This window comes from Oryctolagus cuniculus, chromosome 11, assembly GCF_051225735.1.
Source record: "Oryctolagus cuniculus isolate XC-2025 breed Fujian yellow rabbit chromosome 11, ASM5122573v1, whole genome shotgun sequence".
Lineage (NCBI taxonomy): Eukaryota > Metazoa > Chordata > Mammalia > Lagomorpha > Leporidae > Oryctolagus > Oryctolagus cuniculus.
This window is the reverse complement of record NC_142877.1, coordinates 30,698,740-30,717,841: the sequence shown is the minus strand read 5'-3', so window position 1 is coordinate 30,717,841 and position 19,102 is coordinate 30,698,740. Positions and strand designations below refer to the sequence as shown.

General features: G+C 45.8%; 2 protein-coding genes across 4 annotated transcripts in view; both read right to left on the bottom strand.

Annotated features, from left to right (window-relative positions):
• Positions 1-3,725, bottom strand: part of CHGB (chromogranin B) — a 56,475-nt gene extending 52,750 nt beyond the window's left edge. Inside the window, exon 1 of the mRNA XM_070052062.2 lies at positions 1,877-3,725. The gene's annotated coding sequence lies outside the window, so the exon portion shown is untranslated. The remainder of the gene's footprint in view (positions 1-1,876) is intronic.
• Positions 3,174-19,102, bottom strand: part of SHLD1 (shieldin complex subunit 1) — a 120,833-nt gene continuing 104,904 nt past the window's right edge. For all 3 annotated transcript variants that reach the window (XM_008256284.5, XM_089307257.1, XM_089307254.1), the window contains exon 3: positions 3,174-4,199. In XM_008256284.5, coding sequence (XP_008254506.2) covers positions 3,757-4,199 — 443 coding nt within the window. In that variant the 3' untranslated portion in view covers positions 3,174-3,756. The remainder of the gene's footprint in view (positions 4,200-19,102) is intronic.

Genomic DNA, 19,102 nt, shown 5'->3' with positions numbered 1-19,102 from the left:
GCATCCCATATGGGCGCCAGTTCAAGTCCCAGCGGCTCCTCTCCCAATCCAGCTCTCTGCTATGGCCTGGGAAAGCAGTAGAAGATGGCTTAAGTCCTTGGGCCTCTGCACCCGCAAGGGAGACCAGGAAGAAGCACCTGGCTCCTGGCTTCGGATAGGCGCAGCTCAGCCCATTTGGGGAGTGAACCAACGGAAGGAAGACCTTTCTCTCTGTCTCTCGCTTTCACTGTCTGTAACTCTACCTCTCAAATAAATAAAATCTTAAAAAAGAAAAAAGAAAAGCCTTTCTCAGGAAGGAATCTTCCAGACAGGAGCTGCAAATGGAATGGTGAGGTGGGAAGATGGACAGAATCCTGGACCAGGGAGTTAAGAATGAGTTCTGGCACCACCTCTACTGCCTATCAGCACTCTGCTTTGGCTCACTTATCTGCTTGATGGGTCCACTACTGATGTTTCACGGCTGACATTGAGTAAGCACTCAATGATTCCACCTTATAATATGCTGCCTAAGAAGGTCTCATGTGGGCAATGAGAAGCATGGGTGGAGGGTGATGAGATCAACACTGTATTCCTAATTTTTCAGCTGTTTATGAGGGTGCTTCAAAAAAGTTTGTGGAAAATGGAATTCAAAGATGAGTTTATTTTAGGGCAAAATAAAACTTTAAAGCTGTGCATAGCTTTTCCATAATATGCATTTTCCATGAATTTTCTGAAGACTTCTCATTATTTAATTACAAAGGTAATTACATACTTCCATGTCCCCATATCTTTGTTGACATGAGATAGGATTGAACTTTTCAATTCTTTGCCAACCATGTACATTTTAAAATAGTGAGACTTTTTAAACACTCCATTTCTTTACGACAGGCCGAGCAGCTGTTCATATTTATCGACAATGTGCATTTCTTCTATGAAATACCAATTCGTACTCTTTGTTCATTTTTCTATTCATTTGCCATTATAGTATTTATGTACAGCTGCTCCCTTCTTTAGAGCTCTGATGTTTCTGCAAATAAACTTACCCTCCCAGAGATCACGGCAGGTCTGAAAAAGGCCACAGATGCTATCGCGCGCCAGGCAGAATGCTCGTGGGGTGATAAGAGGTTGGTGAATTCACGTTCGGGTAGAATCAGACAATAATGCTGAAGGCCAGAGCCTCAGGACCTTTATCTCTTAGTCTTTATTAAAGGTTCACAGAGATAAATGGAAAATGTAATTCTAACCTCACGGAGATCAAATTAAACAGCAAGATCGCAGGGAATCAAATATCTTGTACCGACCTGTCACAGACACTTACTCAGATGCAAGGAAACACACACCACACTCTTTCTACCCTAAGGTGACTGTGGCTTTTAGACCTCTCAATGCACTGCTCTCACTGTGCTGAGCTCCTCCTGCGTGGATATTAAAGAGGGCTACAAGATTTCCAACACCAAAATCCCACTGCAAAATAGAAGCTGCTGCTTCCCACCGTGGGAGATTCAAACAGCCTGCATTCTTTTGGTCCCTTGAAAACAGCAGAAAATAACCCAGTTTCCTGCTATTGGTAGCCATGGAGACTGATTGCAAATATTTCAGTGACTGAATAATACTAAAAACTACAGCATTCTTCAAGGACATCTATTAATATGCTTCACATTAAAAAACAATAACACTGGCAGCCTTTAGAGTTAACCTGCAGGGTTCTGATCATCAGTCCTACTGGTTTCAAGATTATTGGGGGGCCATAAGTAGGAGAAGCCCAGAGAGAAAATACAGGGGAAGACCTGGAATACTGTCTTCCAAACCCTTCAAAAACCTGTCCTTTTCATTTCCTACCAGTTAGGCTTCCTTCTAGCGGGGCCGCTGCACTTCAGCCCGGAGCCCTGTTTCTTACCTCTGATCGTTGCGGAGCTGAAGTCTGAGTGTCATTCCTAACTTTAAGTGGCTTCTCTCTCCATGCAGGGGTGCCCACAGGACCTTCGTGGGATGGTGCACTCACTCTCAATGTCCATTTTTCAGGGCAGGAGTTTGGCCCAGCAGTTAAGTCTCAGTTTGGGATGCCCACACTTCATATTGGGGTGCCTGGTTTGAGTCCTGGCTCCTCCACCTCCAATCCAGCTTCCTTGGAGGTAGCAGATGATGCTTCTAATGGTTGGGTCCCTATCACCCATGTGAGAGACCCAGACAGAATTCTTGGCTCCTGGCTTCAGTCCAGGGCCAGCCCTGGCAGTTAAGGACATTTGGGAAGTAAACAAGTGGATGGAAGCTTTCTCTCTTCTGTCTGTATCTGTCTTTTTCTCTCTACCTTTCAAACACAAATAAAAAACGGTATTTTTTTATTACAGAATTTTTAAAAACGTACAGTTTTAGCGTGACCTATTTGCATAATCCACTTTCTGAAAAGCTTTTGGAATCTTTTGCCCGTTAAATTCACTTTGATTTTCTCAAAGTCTAATTGCACAGAGTTGCCAGCTTCTGCTGTTTCCCCCAAACCATATAACCCTTTCTGTCCATATAATTTATTTGAAGAACTGTTGAGGCAGGGATTAGTACAAGGGTTCCAATGACAGTCTCAGAGAGCCTGCTGCCAGGTGATGTAATTCTACCAACAGAGTCTCGCTCAGGGGTCCAGGACAAGACCTGCAGAGCAGAGCATCTGCAGGTCAGGTCTGCACCAGCTATTTAAAGCCTCCCTGGCAAGGCAGAGCTCAGGCCTGGGGAGAGGGGTGGGCGGCAGTGAGGCTCTGTTCTGGGCAAGCATTTGCCAACAGAGCACAGGATGCTGGAGACCAGGGCAGAGCAGGCATAAGAAGCCAACCATTCAGAGAGTGGCAGAGGGTTCTGGCAGCAGGAAGAAGACAAAAATACCAAGAGGAAGGAGGACCCAACCTGGGCAAAAGGTTCCTTAGTCTCCAGCCACAGACTGACACAGCTGCGTGGCATCAGCCTAGTGGGTCAGAGGTGTGTTTGTCCCTGCTTCGGTGAGTGGCGCACATTTGTTTTCTTCATGCCTTTCACATTTGCAATCTGATGGAGACAGACTTCTTCTTCTTCTTTTTTTTTAAGACAACTTCTGAATTTTAGCAGTTATTTTAGGTGGTCCAAATGTTCCCTCCACATTCAGTTGGTATTAAAAACAGAATTCTGGTTTTGGAGAGGAGGCCACAGGCTGATTAAGGTGTGACATACTTCTGGGGACTGTATTTAAATCTTTATATTTTTTTTAGGACATATGTTCCCAATCACATGGTCTCTGTTTACAACTTGGGATGATTCTTATACTTGATTCAGCAGAGAGCTTGGCACATCTCACAGCAGCCTGCTCTCTTAGGCTGGCTCCTCCCAGAAACAGACTTGAGATTGGTTCAGGAAAGGCTCCTGGGGACACTAGCAAGTGAATGGGAGAGCGAGGAAGGGGAGAGGGATACGCTAAGCACAGCAGTGGTTTCCCATGAGGTTCCAGCTTTGATCCAAAGAGGAGGGAATGCTAGAACAGGAATCCCACCTTCCTGGTTTAGGACAACGAATCAAGTCAGTCAGCGGCTTTGGCCAAGGAGGGTAGACAGATGGACTTGGAGGTGAGGTGGTCACAGGGATACAGAATGCACAGGCCGTGCTGGCTCTCCCTGTGGGATGGCTGACTTCAGGATCAGCTCTCTGGTGCCAGCCTTGAAAGCACTTAGCAGGAAGCTGGGCACACAGAACTGGCGATTCACCTGGGGGGATCTGGGGCCAGCAGGAGCACTGGCCACAGCACCGCTCTCCAGGCACCAGCTACGGCTCTTTCAATACGTTCTGCTGCAAGAGGAAATGAATGATATCTTTTGAAAGTCCTGGGATTGGCTTTTCATCATCCAGAGACGCACTTCTATCTCCCAGCGGGTAGAAGTGGGTGTCCCTGGCATGTCTCTGTAAGATGGAGCAGCCATCCCGGCTGAGGACAACCCGGGCCATCTGGAAACTGCGGAGGGCATACTCTCGGCTCTCCTGGCCCCTCAGTTCAGTGATTTTCTCAGACAGGCACTGGCAGACCCGTGCAGAGAGGGGATTCCCAGAGGCTGGCTGCAGACAGCCAAAGGCTTCATAGAATGTATCCAAGGACTTCCGAAGTCCATCATCTTCTTCCTCAGTTTCTGATTGGCGCTTCACAGAAGAATTGAGCCAGAAGTTCTCAGAGGTCCAGGAGTCCTTTGGTTCAGTATTTAGGTTATCAGTCTCTGCAAGACAAAACACATTCCAATAGTTGAACACATAATCAAAAACATCGGAAAATAAGCCAAGGGGCCAGTGCTGTGGCCCAGTGGGTTAAGCTGCCACTCGTGAGACTGTTACCCCATATGAGAGCTGGTTCAAGTCCCAGGTACTCCACTTCAGATCCAGCTCCCTGCTAATGCACCTGGAAAAGCCGTGGAAGATGGCCCAAGTGCATGGATCCCTGACACCCACATGGGAGACCTGGCAGAAGTTCCAGACTCCTGGCTTCCACCTGGTCCAGGCCAAGCCAGCCCTTGCAGTTATTTGGGGAAGTGAACCAGCAAATGGAAGGTTTCTCTCTCTCAATCTCTCTGTCTCTCTAATTCTCTAATTCCCTTTCAAATAAATAAATCTTAAAAAGAGAAAAAAGAGGCCGGCCCCGTGGCTCACTAGGCTAATCCTCCGCCTGTGGTGCCGGCACCCCGGGTTCTAGTCCCAGTTGGGGCACAGGATTCTGTCCCGGTTGCTCCTCTTCCAGTCCAGCTCTCTGCTGTGGCCTGGGAAGGCAGTGGAGGATGGCCCAAGTGCTTGGGCCCTGCACCTGCACGGGAGACCAGGAAGAAGTACATGGCTGCTGGCTTTGGATTGGCGCGGTGCACCGGCCGCCGTGCACCAGCCATAACAGCCATTTGGGGGGTGAACAACGGAAAAGGAAGACCTTTCTCTCTGTCTCTGTCTCTCTCTCTCACTATCTCTGCCTGTCAAAAAAAAAAAAAAAAAAAAGAGAGAGAGAGAGAGAGAGAGAAAAGAAAACAAGCCAAAAACAGATGATGACTCTTTTCATTTCAACACACAGGGGACCTAGCAATACACAGAATCAGCTGACTCCAGAATCTGTTCCCAACAAGACCATCTTACTTGCATGCATCAGGGGTCTTTCACCAGGGGTCCCTCTATAGAATTCCAGAGTGGCTGTGAACTTGGATGGGAAAAAGTCAAACCTTTCTTTTCTCTTACCTCTACCTTTTTCCTCAGTGATGAATGCAGACAACAAACCAGCTACATTAGCAACTGTGCCTGTAACTCTGTCACCAGTAGACGACAGCTCTGTTTATACCATATTATCATGTATGTGACAAAGACAAAACCCATGTGTTGAAGCCCTAACCCCCAAAGGACTGTATCTGGAAAGAGAGCCTTAAGGAGCTAATCACATTAATGAGATCACAAGGGTGGGATCCTACACCAATAAGATTGGTGACCTTATAAGACAAGGGAGAGAGACCTATGTACAAACATCAAGGAAAACAGGTGAAAACAGAGAGAAGGCAGCCATCTGCAAGCCAGGAAAAGAGTTGACCTTGGACTTCTAGACTCCAAAATTGCAGGAAAACAAATTTCTGTTGGTTAAGCCACCCCATCTACAATATTTTGTCATGACAGAGCAGACTAAGACACTCTATTCTGAACTTACCATAGTTATTAGTCCTGATACTAGAACTTCTTATTTAAGCATTAATTAAAAAGCATATATTTATTACAATATCACATACTTATTTTTAAAATATTAGTAATTACATTTCAGTATTTTTCTTGGGAATAGAATATCCTATGCATATTTGCTCTATGCATTTTTAAATTTTATTCTGAGAAAGGGTCAGCAGGCTTCATCTGATGCCAAAGGGGTCCATGGAACAACAAACAGGTAATTTAAATAACATTTACAGTTCAAACATTTTCTTTCTTGACTCCCAACAATGGTCCTATAGACTATTTCCTTGTTAAAAAAAAAAAAAGATTATTTTTTATTTGAAAGGGAGCGTGACAGAGAAAGAGAGAAGGATCTTCTGTTTGCTGGTTTGCTCCTCAAATGGCTGGCAACAGTCAGGGCTGGACCAGCCAGAAGCCAGAAGCCAAGAACTCCATCAGGGCCTCCCACAAGGGTGCAGGAACTCAACTACCTGAGCCATCATCTGCTTTACCAGACACATTAGTTTTTGTACACAAAGAAAAACACAAAAACTTAAAAAGGCAGACACAGACACATTAGCAGGGAGCTAGACTGGAAGTAGAGTAGCCGGGAATCAAACCAGGCACTCCAATTTGGGATGCCCGCATCTCAAGCAGCAGCTTAACCCACTGTGCCACCATGTCTGCCCTGGACTAGATGAAAATCCTCATCGTTGCATTTTCTTAAAGGGGGAATAACAAACTAAGTGACTTATGACAGACAGTGAAGGAACCAGAGCTGACATCCAATGCTCATCCCTCGTCTGCCTTTGTGAACCTCTCAGGGCACCCTAATTCCTAACAGAAGGAATCTCTTAAGTCTTTTGATAGTCAGGACTTTCTGAGCAGAGTGTCCAAGGAAACATTTTTATAAATAATTACTCTGAACCACCTAACTTGCGGAATTTCTTCTATAGCTACAAATTTACACTTGAGAAGCAGACATTTCGCTTCGTGGTTCAGATGCCCACATCCCAGTCAGAGCACCTGGGTTCAGTTCTTGCCCCTGGCTCCTTACTCCAGCTTCCTGCTAATGCGTACCCAGGAAGGAGTGGTGATGACTCCAGCCACTGGTGGGCTCTGCCACCTGCAGAGGAGACCTGGATTGAGTTCCTGGCTCCTAGCTACAACCTGGCCCAGCCTCAGCTGTCAGGGTCACTTGGGGAGTGAACCAGTGGAAGGAAGCTCTGACTGTGACTGACTGTTTATCTCTCTCTGCCTCTTAAATAAATAAACTTAAAAATTTAATTTAACATTTTGCTACATTCTCTTCTTATATAGATATTACATCTCTATAAAACTTTAAAAAAGATTTATTTATTTGAAAGTCAAAGTTACATAGGGAGAGGAAGAGACAGAGAGAGGGAGAGAGATTTTCCATCTGCTGCTTCACTCCTCAAATGGCCAGAACAGCCAGGGCTGGGCCAGGCCAAAGTCAGAAGCCAGGAACTTCTTCCTGATCTCCCACATGGGTGCCGGGGCCCAAGGATTTGGACCATCTTCCGCTGCCCTCTCAGGCACATTAGCAGGGATAGAGATCGGAAGTGGAGCAACTGGGTCTCGAACTGGCACCTATATGGGATGCCAACATTGCAGGTGGAGGCTTTACCCACTATGCCACAGTGCCATCCCCTACTTTTTTTTTTTTAAAGATTTATTTATTTATTTGAAAGTCATAGTTACACAGAGAGAGGAGAGGAGAGGCAGAGAGAGAGAGAAAGAGAGAGAGAGGAGAGGTCTTTCATCCAATGGTTCACTCCTCAATTGGCCACAACAACCGGAGTTGCACCCATCCAAAGCCAGAAGCCAAGAGCTTCCTCTGGGTCTCCCATGCAGTGCAGAGGTCCAAGGACTTGGGCCATCTTCTACTGCTTTCCCAAGCCATAGCAGAGAGCTGGATCAGAAGTGGAGCAGCTGGGTCTCAAACCGGCACCCATATGGGATGCCAGCACTTCAGGCCAGGGTGTTGACCTGCTGCACCACAGTGCCGGCCCCTGCTCCCTATTTTTTCTTTAAAACAGATATTAATATCACAAAGTGAGGATTCATGATAATGATCACAACACGGGAAAAGAAGGGCATGTCGTCATGTATATGGTATGATTCAGTGAAGCAGTATTTATAACTATATACTGAATTAAGTGATATTCACACAATATTTATACTCTCTATAGATATTATCTTCCTCAAATAAGAGAAAACATGTGACATTTGTCTTCCTAGGTCAGGTTTATTTCACTTAGCATAATGATCTCTGGTTCCATCCATTTTGTTGCAAATGTCAGGATTTTATTCTTTTCTATAGCTAAGTAATATTTATACCTTATCTTCTGTATCTAGTCATATCAGTTAATGGACATTTAGGTTGATTTTAGTCTTTAAATCTAAATATTACATTTTCCTTTTTGTGCTCTGATACAAGCTTTTATAAATCAGTATGTTTGACAATTTGCTGTTCCAGCTAACCCAATTAGTAGCTACAATAAAAACACTCATTCTTTCTAATGATGGATGGTACCTGACGGAGTGGGTGGAGCTTTAGAAGAAGAGGCGGAATTTTGACTTGGGCACTAGTTTTGCTTTTCTGCTGGATATGTCACCGTGATTTCACACGACCTTTCTGGCTTTCAGCTTTCTTACCTTTAAAACAAGGGTTTTACTAAATGCTCTCTTTTCTGGAAATGTCTATGGTAATATAAGGATCAGAGAAATAGATAAGCCAAAACACTAGCACATCTGCAAAGCATGTAGACATGTTCCTGAGAGACACACAAGGCTCACACATGGACAGGTATTCACATTTAGAGAAGTTCACATTTAGAGAAAGCGGACATTAAGGCAACTCATCACGTGTTGCTGCAACAGAGGGATGCTGAAGACCAGTCCCTTACCTGAGCTACCTGGACCCTACCTAAAAAGAGGTGGCATACTAGCACTCTTGAAAAAGCTCATGGAAAATATGCATTATTTTCAAAGTCTATTTATTTTTATTTGAAAGGCAGAGAGAGAGAGGGAGAGAGAGAGAGAAAGAAATCTTCCATTCAGATTCACTGATTCATTCCCCAAATGCCCACAACAGCTGGGGCTGGGCCAGGCTAAAGCCAGGAGCCCAAACTCAACCCAAGTTTTCCATGTGGGTTGCAGGGACCTACCTACTTGAGTCATCATCTGCTGCCTCCCAGAGTGCACATCATCAGGAAGCTGGATTGAAAACAGAGGCGGGACTTGATCCCAGGAACTCCCATATAGGATGCGGGTGTCCCAAGTGGCAACTTAACTGCTATACCACAACGCCTGCTCCTATTTTATTTTTTAATTCCATTTTTCATAAACTTTTTAAAGTATCTGCCTACTTCTAGACATCAAACAAATTAAAAACAATCACCAGACTTTACTGCCAAACAATAATGTAATAAATATAAGTGGGCTACTGAGGACTCCCTGGACAAATGCAGAGTAAAGGAGGGATCAGCATGGAGCAGAATTAGCGAGGAATACCTCTTTGGAGACAGCTACTTGCAATCTTTTTCTGAAAGACCAGCAATCAGGTATCACGGGAACAAGGAGGAAGTCATACACAAAGATCAAAGGGGAAGAAGCAGCAACCTGGGGAACCCCAGAGGGTTCCAGTCCTCCGCTGCCACTCTCTGTATTAACTTCAGCAGCCTGAGCCCCGGACTTGAGCAGGAGGAGGGTGAGAACTCAGAGTGGCAACAGGGAACATGCTCTTTAGACTCCAATAAGAGAGATGGCATTTCCATTGCAGTAGTTTCCAGGCCCCACAATCATTTTTTCATAAAAAGCAAAGGTAAAGAAGCTCTCCTTGACCCGGCTATGCCCAGGTCTCCTACCTGAATTCCTACCAACAACACAGGTTCAGCTGGACTGAACCTTACTGGATGGGTGGAAGGAGGCAGACACTGGCTTCTTTCTGGTCCCAATGTCAGAAAAACAGAGAGGAAGGGTTCCTGGCCCAACTCTTTGGAAATGCCAAGTTCATGAAAAGCCAAGGGAAGACTGAGCAACTACTCTAGACTGAAGGAGACTAAAAAGAGACAGGGCCACTAAACACAACAGGTGATTTGGAACCAGATCCTTTTGCCAAAACGCATATTATTGGGGAGAATGTCCTTGTCAGTGGGGAATCAGGGATAATGGGTATCAGGTTGGCCACTTTCAAATAGTTAATTTTTTTTCTTTTTTTTTTTTTTTTTGACAGGCAGAGTGGACAGTGAGAGAGAGACAGAGAGAAAGGTCTTCCTTTGCCGTTGGTTCACCCTCCAATGGCCGCCGTGGCCAGCGCACCGCGCTGATCCGATGGCAGGAGCCAGGTGCTTCTGGTCTCCCATGGGGTGCAGGGCCCAAGGACTTGGGCCATCCTCCACTGCACTCCCTGGCCACAACAGAGAGCTGGCCTGGAAGAGGGGCAACCGGGACAGAATCCGGCACCCTGACCGGGACTAGAACCTGGTGTGCCGGCGCCGCAAGGCGGAGGATTAGCCTAGTGAGCCGCGGCGCCAGCCTCAAATAGTTAATTTTAAAAAATAGTTCTTTGTACTACAATTATAAGTTTTCCATGAGTTCAAGATGGTTTTAAAAAAATTTAAGGGGCCAGTATTGTGGCACAGAGGATTAAGCCTCCAACCACAATGCTGGCATTCCATATGGGTGTCGGTTCGAGTCTTGGCTGCTCCACTTCAGATCCAGCTCCCTGATAAATGTGCCTGGGAATGCAGTGGAAGATGGTCCAATTCTTTGGGCCCCTGACCCCACATGAGAGACCTGAATGAGGCTCTAGCTCCTAGCTTCGGCCTTGCCTAGCCCTGGCTGTGAACCAGCAGATGGAAGAGCCTCTCTGTCTGTCTCTCTCCATCTCTGCTTTTCAAATAAATCTTTAAAAATTTTTTAAAACAAACTTTAGAAGGATAATTGTTAAAATGTCCTTTGGTGAGGCTGGTGCAGCAGTGTAGCAGGTAAAGCTACCACCTCCAGTGCTGGCATCCCACATGGGCGCCAGTTTGAGTCCCGGCTGCTCCACTTCTGATCCAGCTCTCTGCTGGCTTTGTTTATTTGAAATTCAGAGCTATAAAGAAGGAGAGAGATCAATTTTCCACCTGCTGGTTCATTCCCTAGATGGCTGCAACATCTGGAGCCAGGCTGAACCCAAGAGCCAGGAGCTTCTTCCAGTTCTCATACATTGGTGCAGGGGCCCAAGCATTTGGCCCATTTTATGCTGCTTTCCGAGGCACATTAGCAGGGAGCTGGATCAGATGTGAGCAGCTCTGAATTGAACCAGCGCCAAAATGGGATGCCGGTGTCACAGACAGTGGCTTTACCTGATACGCCACAATGCCTGCCCTTGGTGACCCACTTTAATATTACAACAATCACAAGCAAAGCATAAGCCCAGGACTTGGTAAATCGTACTTGTCTGCCAAGGGTATTGCCACTGAGGTTAGAGGATCCAAGGGGGACGGGGAAAATCAGGGGTCCTACAATGGCAACAAGAGCTGTCCCTTGCACCTTCTTCCCTGGAGATGACCTGGTGCCAGGTGAGAAGGCAGGAAGATGGGTACTGAGCAGTGTCAACGGGAAGGGTGGAGACAGCAGGGGATTCCCCGCAAGCCTGGGAAAGGTGGGGAATCCTGGAAGTGTCCCCTACCGCCAACGCAGTCATTTGTACGGAACACCACTCCTAGTAGCACGACAGGCACCCAGTAAGTGGCTGTCAACACACTTTGATATACAGTACTTTACATTTTCACCTGAGTTTCATTTTTCGTTTCATTTAATTTTGGTTTTTGAAATTCAGTGTCTACAAAAGAGCCTAAAAAAGCTAGCCTGTCTCCCATATTTTCCACGCAAATGTCAAGCAGACTGCAACTCATCTTCAAAGGAACAGCCCCTCACCCTTCAGAAGAACAATGACAGACGGGCTGAGTCACTTACTATGTCAGGTCTTTGAAAGAACACTGCCTCCAGTCCATTCCACTCTTTGATTTCCTTTTAAATTCTGCTTTGCCACCAACTACAAAGCTTTCTCTCTAACCAGGTGGCTGGTGTGGCCTTTGGATGTCTCTGTTCCTTTCCTAGCAAATGAAGATTGCCATTTCTCTCCTGATGTACCCACGTGTGGGGCGGATGGTGGCAACTTGGTCAGTTCCTGCTCAGTGGTGCATCTTCCACCTGGGATATACCCCAAACCTGTGGGGCTCTCAACTGGGGACAGCAAGGTCTACTCTGGAGAGACTCTAAGCACACTGATGTGACTGCAAAGTGCTACTTGCATTAAATGAGTGGGATCAAGGATATAAACAGCCTACAATGTCCAGGACACTCCCATACTACAAAGAATTCCTCAAAATGCCTGAAGTATCCCTATCTTCCCACCCATACCCTAAAGAGGAATAAGAGTTTTCAAAGGATGGATATTGGAGGAAGTGGGAAGCCAATGCTGAATCCCACTGCACTGTAACATATTGCTTGGCCTTGAGTTCTCCAAGGCAACTTTGCTATTGATCCCCATTCCCTACCCAACACCCTTCTCACTGGCGCCCATTCATATTATCCATTCTTTTTTTCTCAGACCTGCAGATGGCTTTTCTGGCTCTCAGGAGGGGCCCCAGCCCCAGTAATTCTGGCATTGTCTTCCCTTTTTATTTCAATATTCTTCCTATCATGAGTAAGATTTCTTTAGGAACTGACAAGAAGAAAAGGAAGACAGGGGTCGGCGCCATGGCTCACTTGGTTAATCCTCTACCTGCGGTACCAGCATCCCATATGGGTGCCAAGTTCTAGTCCTGGTTGCTCCTCTTCCAGTCTAGCTCTCTGCTGTGGCCCCGGGAAGGCAGTGGAGGATGGCCCAAGTGCTTGGGTCCTGCACCTGCATGGGAGACCAGGAAGAAGCACCTGGCTCCTGGCTTCGGATCGGTGCGGCGCGTAGGCCATGATGGCCATTTGGGGAGTGAACCAACGGAAGGAAGACCTTCTCTCTGTCTCTGTGTCTCTCTCTCTCTCACTGTCTAACTCTGCCTGGCTAATAAAAAAAAAAAAAAAAAAGGAAGGGCTTTAATAATCACAATACTTTTGCACGCATTGTTTCAAAATAACTTATTTAACAGAGGGTACATATGTTAAATTTTCTCTTGGCCAAAATGAAGAGAGATAACATATAGATGTTTGAGGATCTTATAAGCCTATATATATATATATATTTATATATCTTTAAGAGTTATAGATGCTCATGTGTATTCAATAATCCAAGACAATCAGCATGGATCATACGAGATGCATGGGTGTGTTCTGGAAGCACTACATTAGCATTCAGAAACCCAGATGCCAAATGGGGGTTTTTTTCCCGGAGAACTTTCCATGGCTACTTCTGTGGTTGATAAATGCACAGCAGGATTTTATCCTTCAACTTTAACAAGTTGCTGCTAAATGGATTCGATATTTAGCATTCTGTCTCCATCTGCATCTGCATCAAGAGCCGCCCCCACCTATTTGTCCAGAGTTTCTCTAGCAGCGGCTCATTAGGAGGATCTGTCTGTGGTTTCAAGGCTGTACTGAGCCAAATGAAATCTAAGACTTAGTAAAATATAGGGGAAAAAAATGTCAAGGTCAAGTACCAGGATTTAAGGAAAGAAGAAACATAAGGCTCATTCTGGGATCCTCTGATGCCTCCTAGTTGGGAAGCTGCCCCTTTCCCAGGGCACTGCGTGGCACAGTCCTAAGTCCCCAGGCCCTGCTGCCTTGGATTGTCTGTGGAGGCTCCTGGGGTTTTGTGTGGCTTTAAAGTAAAGTCATGGCATGAGAACAAGGTGAATGGGTGGTAGGGGCATGTCTTGCTCATCAACAGTTGTCTACCAGCACCCTTTGGATGCATCGCTCACCCCTGGCCAGGATTCAGACTTCCAAGGCCTCACAGCGCCCTGGGCAGGCTTCCTTGGGTGACACTCCCATTTAAGCGCATTTGGGGCTGCATCCTGTGAATGCGGGGCTGTGCCCTGCTAGGCTGCATTTTCTGGCTCCAGACCTCACTTGCTTTTCCTTCACGTCCTCGTCTGTCCCTCTCACTCTTGCACCACATCACATTCTCTGGAGGCAAGGCGCAGTGAACATGGTCACGAGATGACAAAGTCTGACTTCCCGCTGCCCAGCCCTGGAGGCGCCATGGAAGTCTGGTGCTCACCTCTGTGGGGAGCGGCCCGGACTGGACTGAGTTACTGGAATTAAGACTTATTCTATGCATCTGCTCTCCCACAATATGGCGCTGGGAGAGAAGTAAACAGCTTCTACACAGCTGCCTCCAGTTCAGCTAATAAACTGTAGGACTTGCTCCTGATTGGAGGAGAGCAGCGTACTTGGCGTGTGGGCAGCCGAGTTAGGATTGGCAGAGGAGGACTATAAAGGAGGAGAGAGACGGCATGCACCAGTAACATCTATGGGGAACATCTATCTGAAGGAACACCTGTGCAGCCCCCGAGAAAGCCGGCCGGCGGTGTGCCGCTCCCCTGCGGAAGTGGGGAATGTGGCCAGGGGGAACTGCCCTTCCACGGAGGTGGAAGGGATAATAGCCAACCCGGGAAGAACCAGCAGCAAACCCGGGGAGGGCCGAGCAGACGAAAGAACAGCGCAGGGTCCTGTGTCGTTCCTCCACGAAGAGGGGGAGCGACACACCTCCATCTGCATCACTGCCTTGAGACATCTGGCTTCCTTCCTGACCTTTGAAGGCACTGAGCAAATTCCTCCTCTGCATCTCTACACTTGCTGTTCCTCTGTGTTTAACCTGCTTTCTCCGCATAGCTCTGTGACTGGTTCCCTCACCTCCTCAGGTCTCTGTTCAGATGTTGCTTCCTCAGCGAGGCCCTTGCTATCAGCACAAGCTGGATTATGCTGCAGCGCAAGTAAGCCCCAAATCTCAGGGGCACGAGACAACAAGGGATGATTTCTCACTACCAGCAGATCTGTCACACTACAAGTACACACATACAAAAGTAGATCTGCTCATCTTGGCTCCTAACCCATAACCCAGTCTGGTGGAGCAGCTATTAACTCAACTTTGTTCAGTGACTGTAGCAGAGGTAAAACAGCAGGGTGAAGCAGGAGGTGGCTGGGCAAGCTCTGTCACTCTGTTCATATTCCATTGACCAATGTGAAGTCACATGGCCATGTCTGACTTCAAAGCGATGAGCCTGGGACTGGCACTGTGGCACAGTGGGTTAAGCCACTGCCTGCAAACATGACACTCCATATCAGAACCAGCACTGGTTCAAGTCCCAGCTGTTTCTCTTCCTATCTAGCTCCCTACTAATGTGCTTGGGAAGGCAGTGTGTGATAACCCAGTACTTGGGCCCTTGTCACCCATGTAGGAGACCTAGATGGAGTTCTAGACTCCTGGCTTTGGCCCAGTCCATCCCCAGACATTGCAGCCATTTGGGAAGTGAACCAACAGATGGAAGATCTTGTTTTCTGTTTCTTCCTGCTCTCTGTCACTCTGTCTTTATATAACTAAAATAAATCTTTTAAAAAGAAAGATGAACCTGAAAGATAATCCTGTGGAGAGAGGCAGAGAATCCTGACAAACAAAAATTCAGACTACCATACCTTCCCTGACCACACTATTAAAACTGCATGCATTTCCCATTTTTATAAGACCCAAAAGGTAAAAGTAACCAAACGTCTGATGATAGGTGCATGATAAACAAAGTAGGGGATGGACATGCAACAGAATAACATTCAGGAAGGAAGGGAATTCTGACACAGGCTACCACATGGACAACCCTTGGGGACATTACGTTAAGTAAGATTAGCTAGCCACACAAAGACAAACACTGTATGCCAAATTCAAAAGAGACAAAAAGTAGAATGGTGGTTACTAAGGGCAGGAAGCTTCGAAGGTAAAATGGGAGCTGTTATTTAATGGGTACAGTTTTAGTTATGCAAGATTTTTAAAAGAGTTCTGGAGCTAGGTCAACAACATCTCCTATTGGAGTCTTTTTGTCTCTCGTTATCTGTTGCATCCTGTGGGCCCAATACAGTAGCTAACATATGGTAAATACTCAGACTTCCTTACTGTATGTTTAATAAATCCAGTGCTTGTGCACTTGGTACATTTGTGGAATGAATAAATGAGACTCTTTCTGAAAGAGACATGTAAGCAACAAAATTATGGAGTTACTTGAGTCCCCTTTATTCCCGTCATACATACTGCACAGGGGTGTTTCCTGAAGACTCATGTTGTTCAGGACAATTTTTAAAAACTCTGAAAGGGAGGTGAAGAATTCTATACAGCATAATGAAAGGTGATCTGAACAATAGATACATATATACGTCTGTAGTGCAATACAGTAGCCAGCCACTAGCCACATGCAGTGCTGAGTACTTGAAATGTGGCTACTGGATGGGGAAGTAAGCACATTCAAAGGTTTAGCATGAAAAAAAAAATATGTTAATAATTTTAAAATTTGAATTAAATGTCATTAAAATGAATAGTTCTTAAGTATAGCTACTAGAAATTTAAAGTGAGATATATGTACACATATATGGCTCATGTTATACTTCTAATGGACAACAGCTGTTCTAGATGTTCTTTATAGCACAAGCTGGCATATTGAGTTGGTCAGGGCCGTACTGTCCTTCTCTGCCAGCTGCCAGTGGCCCAGTTGTCTCCGTCTTTCAGACTCAATCAATATTTACGGAACATCTACTAACCAAAGCTCAGGGCTTGGCCCAGTGATAGATGGCCAAGGTCCAGGAGGCAAAAGCTGGGTAAAGCTGGAATGAGCAGGTAAAACTGGGCCTGGGAAGATGAGTCATTTTCAAATAGATGAGACAGAGGAAGAAACTGCACCAGGTAGGGGGAAGGCAGGAAGCAAGAAGACATGGAGGCCAGCGCCGCGGCTCACGAGGCTAATCCTCTGCCTGCAGCACCAGTACTCCGGGTTCTAGTCCCGGCTGGGGCGCCGGTACTATCCCGGTTGCTCTTCTTCCAGTCCAGCTCTCTGCTGTGGCCCAGGAAGGCAGTGGAGGATGGCCCAAGTGCTTGGGTCCTGTACCCGCATGGGAGACCAGGAGGAAGCACCTGGCTCCTGGCTTCGGATCAGTGCAGCGTGCCAGCAGTAGCGGCCATCTGGGGGGTGAACCAACAGAAGGAAGACCTTTTTCTCTGTCTCTCTCTCTCTCACTGTCTAACTCTGCCTGTCAAAAAAAAGAAGAAGAAGAAGAAGACATGGAGACAGGAATGCTTAGGAGTGTGCAGGTGGTCCAGCAGGGCAGGGGCAGAGAATTCTTACAAGAGAGGAGAGGCTGGGTGAGGCTCTGCAGGGTTCGGGGGCCAGGTGTCTGACAGACACTTCTGACACCCCTGCAGCTTCAGGCATTCCTCACTGTAAGCAGGAGCTGTCACTGGGGTGCCCAGTATTCACTAGGGTGACTGGAAGTTTGCTTAGGCTTATGCCTAAGCAACTTGACTCTGGAAAGGGTCCTGGCTCACACGATGCACTACAAGTGTACCTGCATCATGGCACTTCAAATATATAACCTGGTGCTGGAGGAGTGGGGAAGACACACCAGGGCCAACAGTGACACTTCCCACCATACATCCTATGTTCCATGTCCTATGTCCTATGTGACTTTGTGCCAGGAATAACTTCAGTCTATGGTATAAACGGTAGGGTGTTCATGGGTTTTGTTTTTGGCTAAACCATCCACAGATCTGTCCTACTCTACTCAAGAAGATCCTCCTGCCCTTTTCTTTTTTTTTTTTTCAGCTGGCTCCTCTTGGGGTCCCTTGCTGTGCAAAAAACCTTTTGGTTTCTGCTGGGTGAAGGAAGGGCCCCAAATCCCTTCACCCACCAGCACCTCGATTGATTCCTCTCTCTGGTTTCATCTGGCTTTTTCCTGCTGTGTAGTAAGTCTAGCTTTGGAGTTCTAAGGCACTTACATCTGATCTTATTACTAACTGAAATTAAGACCAAAGGAACCAGTAAGCTTAGCCTTCCTTTTTCCCGATTGCAACCCTACCATCCAGGGTTTATTAATTTTAGAAACTGCAACTGTTCTTTTCAAGGGCAAAAATCGCACTCTCCCAAGGAGAGGGCATGTGGGTATCCAGATACTTAATCCCAATTAACACTACAAAAGGACGGATGGTTTCGTCAGGTGCTTTTGAAACCACAGCCTGTACTTGTTTACATCTGAAAGCTGAAACTGGATGAATCACCCAGAGGGGAAGTGGCATCTGCTGTCACCCTTCATCCCAACAACAAGCAGATGCACTGTGCAGAGGACAGGGTCCTCTACGAGGCCACTGTTGTGAGGAATAGAATGAATGCTGGAAAAAAACCAGATAGGCATGATCTGTAAAAATGAGCTGTCAGGCAATTTAATCACACCAATGATCTGATTTGTAAGCTATCTCACCTTGAACTTGGCATTCTATATGTTTCTTTTGACAGATTTATTTATTTATTCATTCATTTATTTATAAGGTAGAGTGACACAGCGAGAGAGAGACAGAAAGAGATCTTCCATCCAATTGTTCACTATCCATATGGCCACAATGACTGGCAATGGTTTAGGTGGAAGCCAAGAGCAAACTGGGTCTCCCACAAGGGTGGCAGGGGCCACATTTGCTGCCTTCCCAGGGATTAGCAGGGAGCTGGATGGGAAGCAGAGTGGCTGGGACTTAAACTGACACTCTGATATGGGATGCTAGTGTTGTAAGCAGTGGCTTAACCCACTGAGCCACAATGCCAGCCCCTATATTTTTCTTAAGAAATCAAAAAATTCTACAAATTGCAAAGAACTATAACATCCAGACTCATATCATTTCAAATTGACAATTAACATATTGTCATATTTCCATCAAATCTTATTATTAAGTCATTCCATTTAAAGTTTATTGTTTCCTCATGGATATTAATTTTCGTTCCTTGCAGCCCATTTGTATACCTTAGATGCACACAGACACGAGGGTCTTCAAAGAGCTCCTGGAAAGTGTGTATTATAATAAAACCATGCATGGATTTCAAAATTTCTTTGTACCAAAATAAGTATCTTTAATTCCATTTTGCCACAAAATTTGTGAAGCATATATATATACATGTATGTGTATATATATACAGACATATATGCACATTCATAGCAATATAATGTTGCTTTATCTGTGATAATGATTTTTATTTTACTTTCCATATCCAAACTTTTGAATCTTTCTCTCAATTTACAAAGTTTTGCATTCTACTTTATGACTTTTTTACATCTAGCCATTACTGATATGTATGAATCTGCTTCTAGTGTTTCAATGTAAGAAAATACAACATTATTTTCATTCCTTCTCTTGCTGATGAGCATATAGATTATACCTAATTCATCACTACCACAAACAAGGTTTCTGTGAGCCCCGAATAGTAAT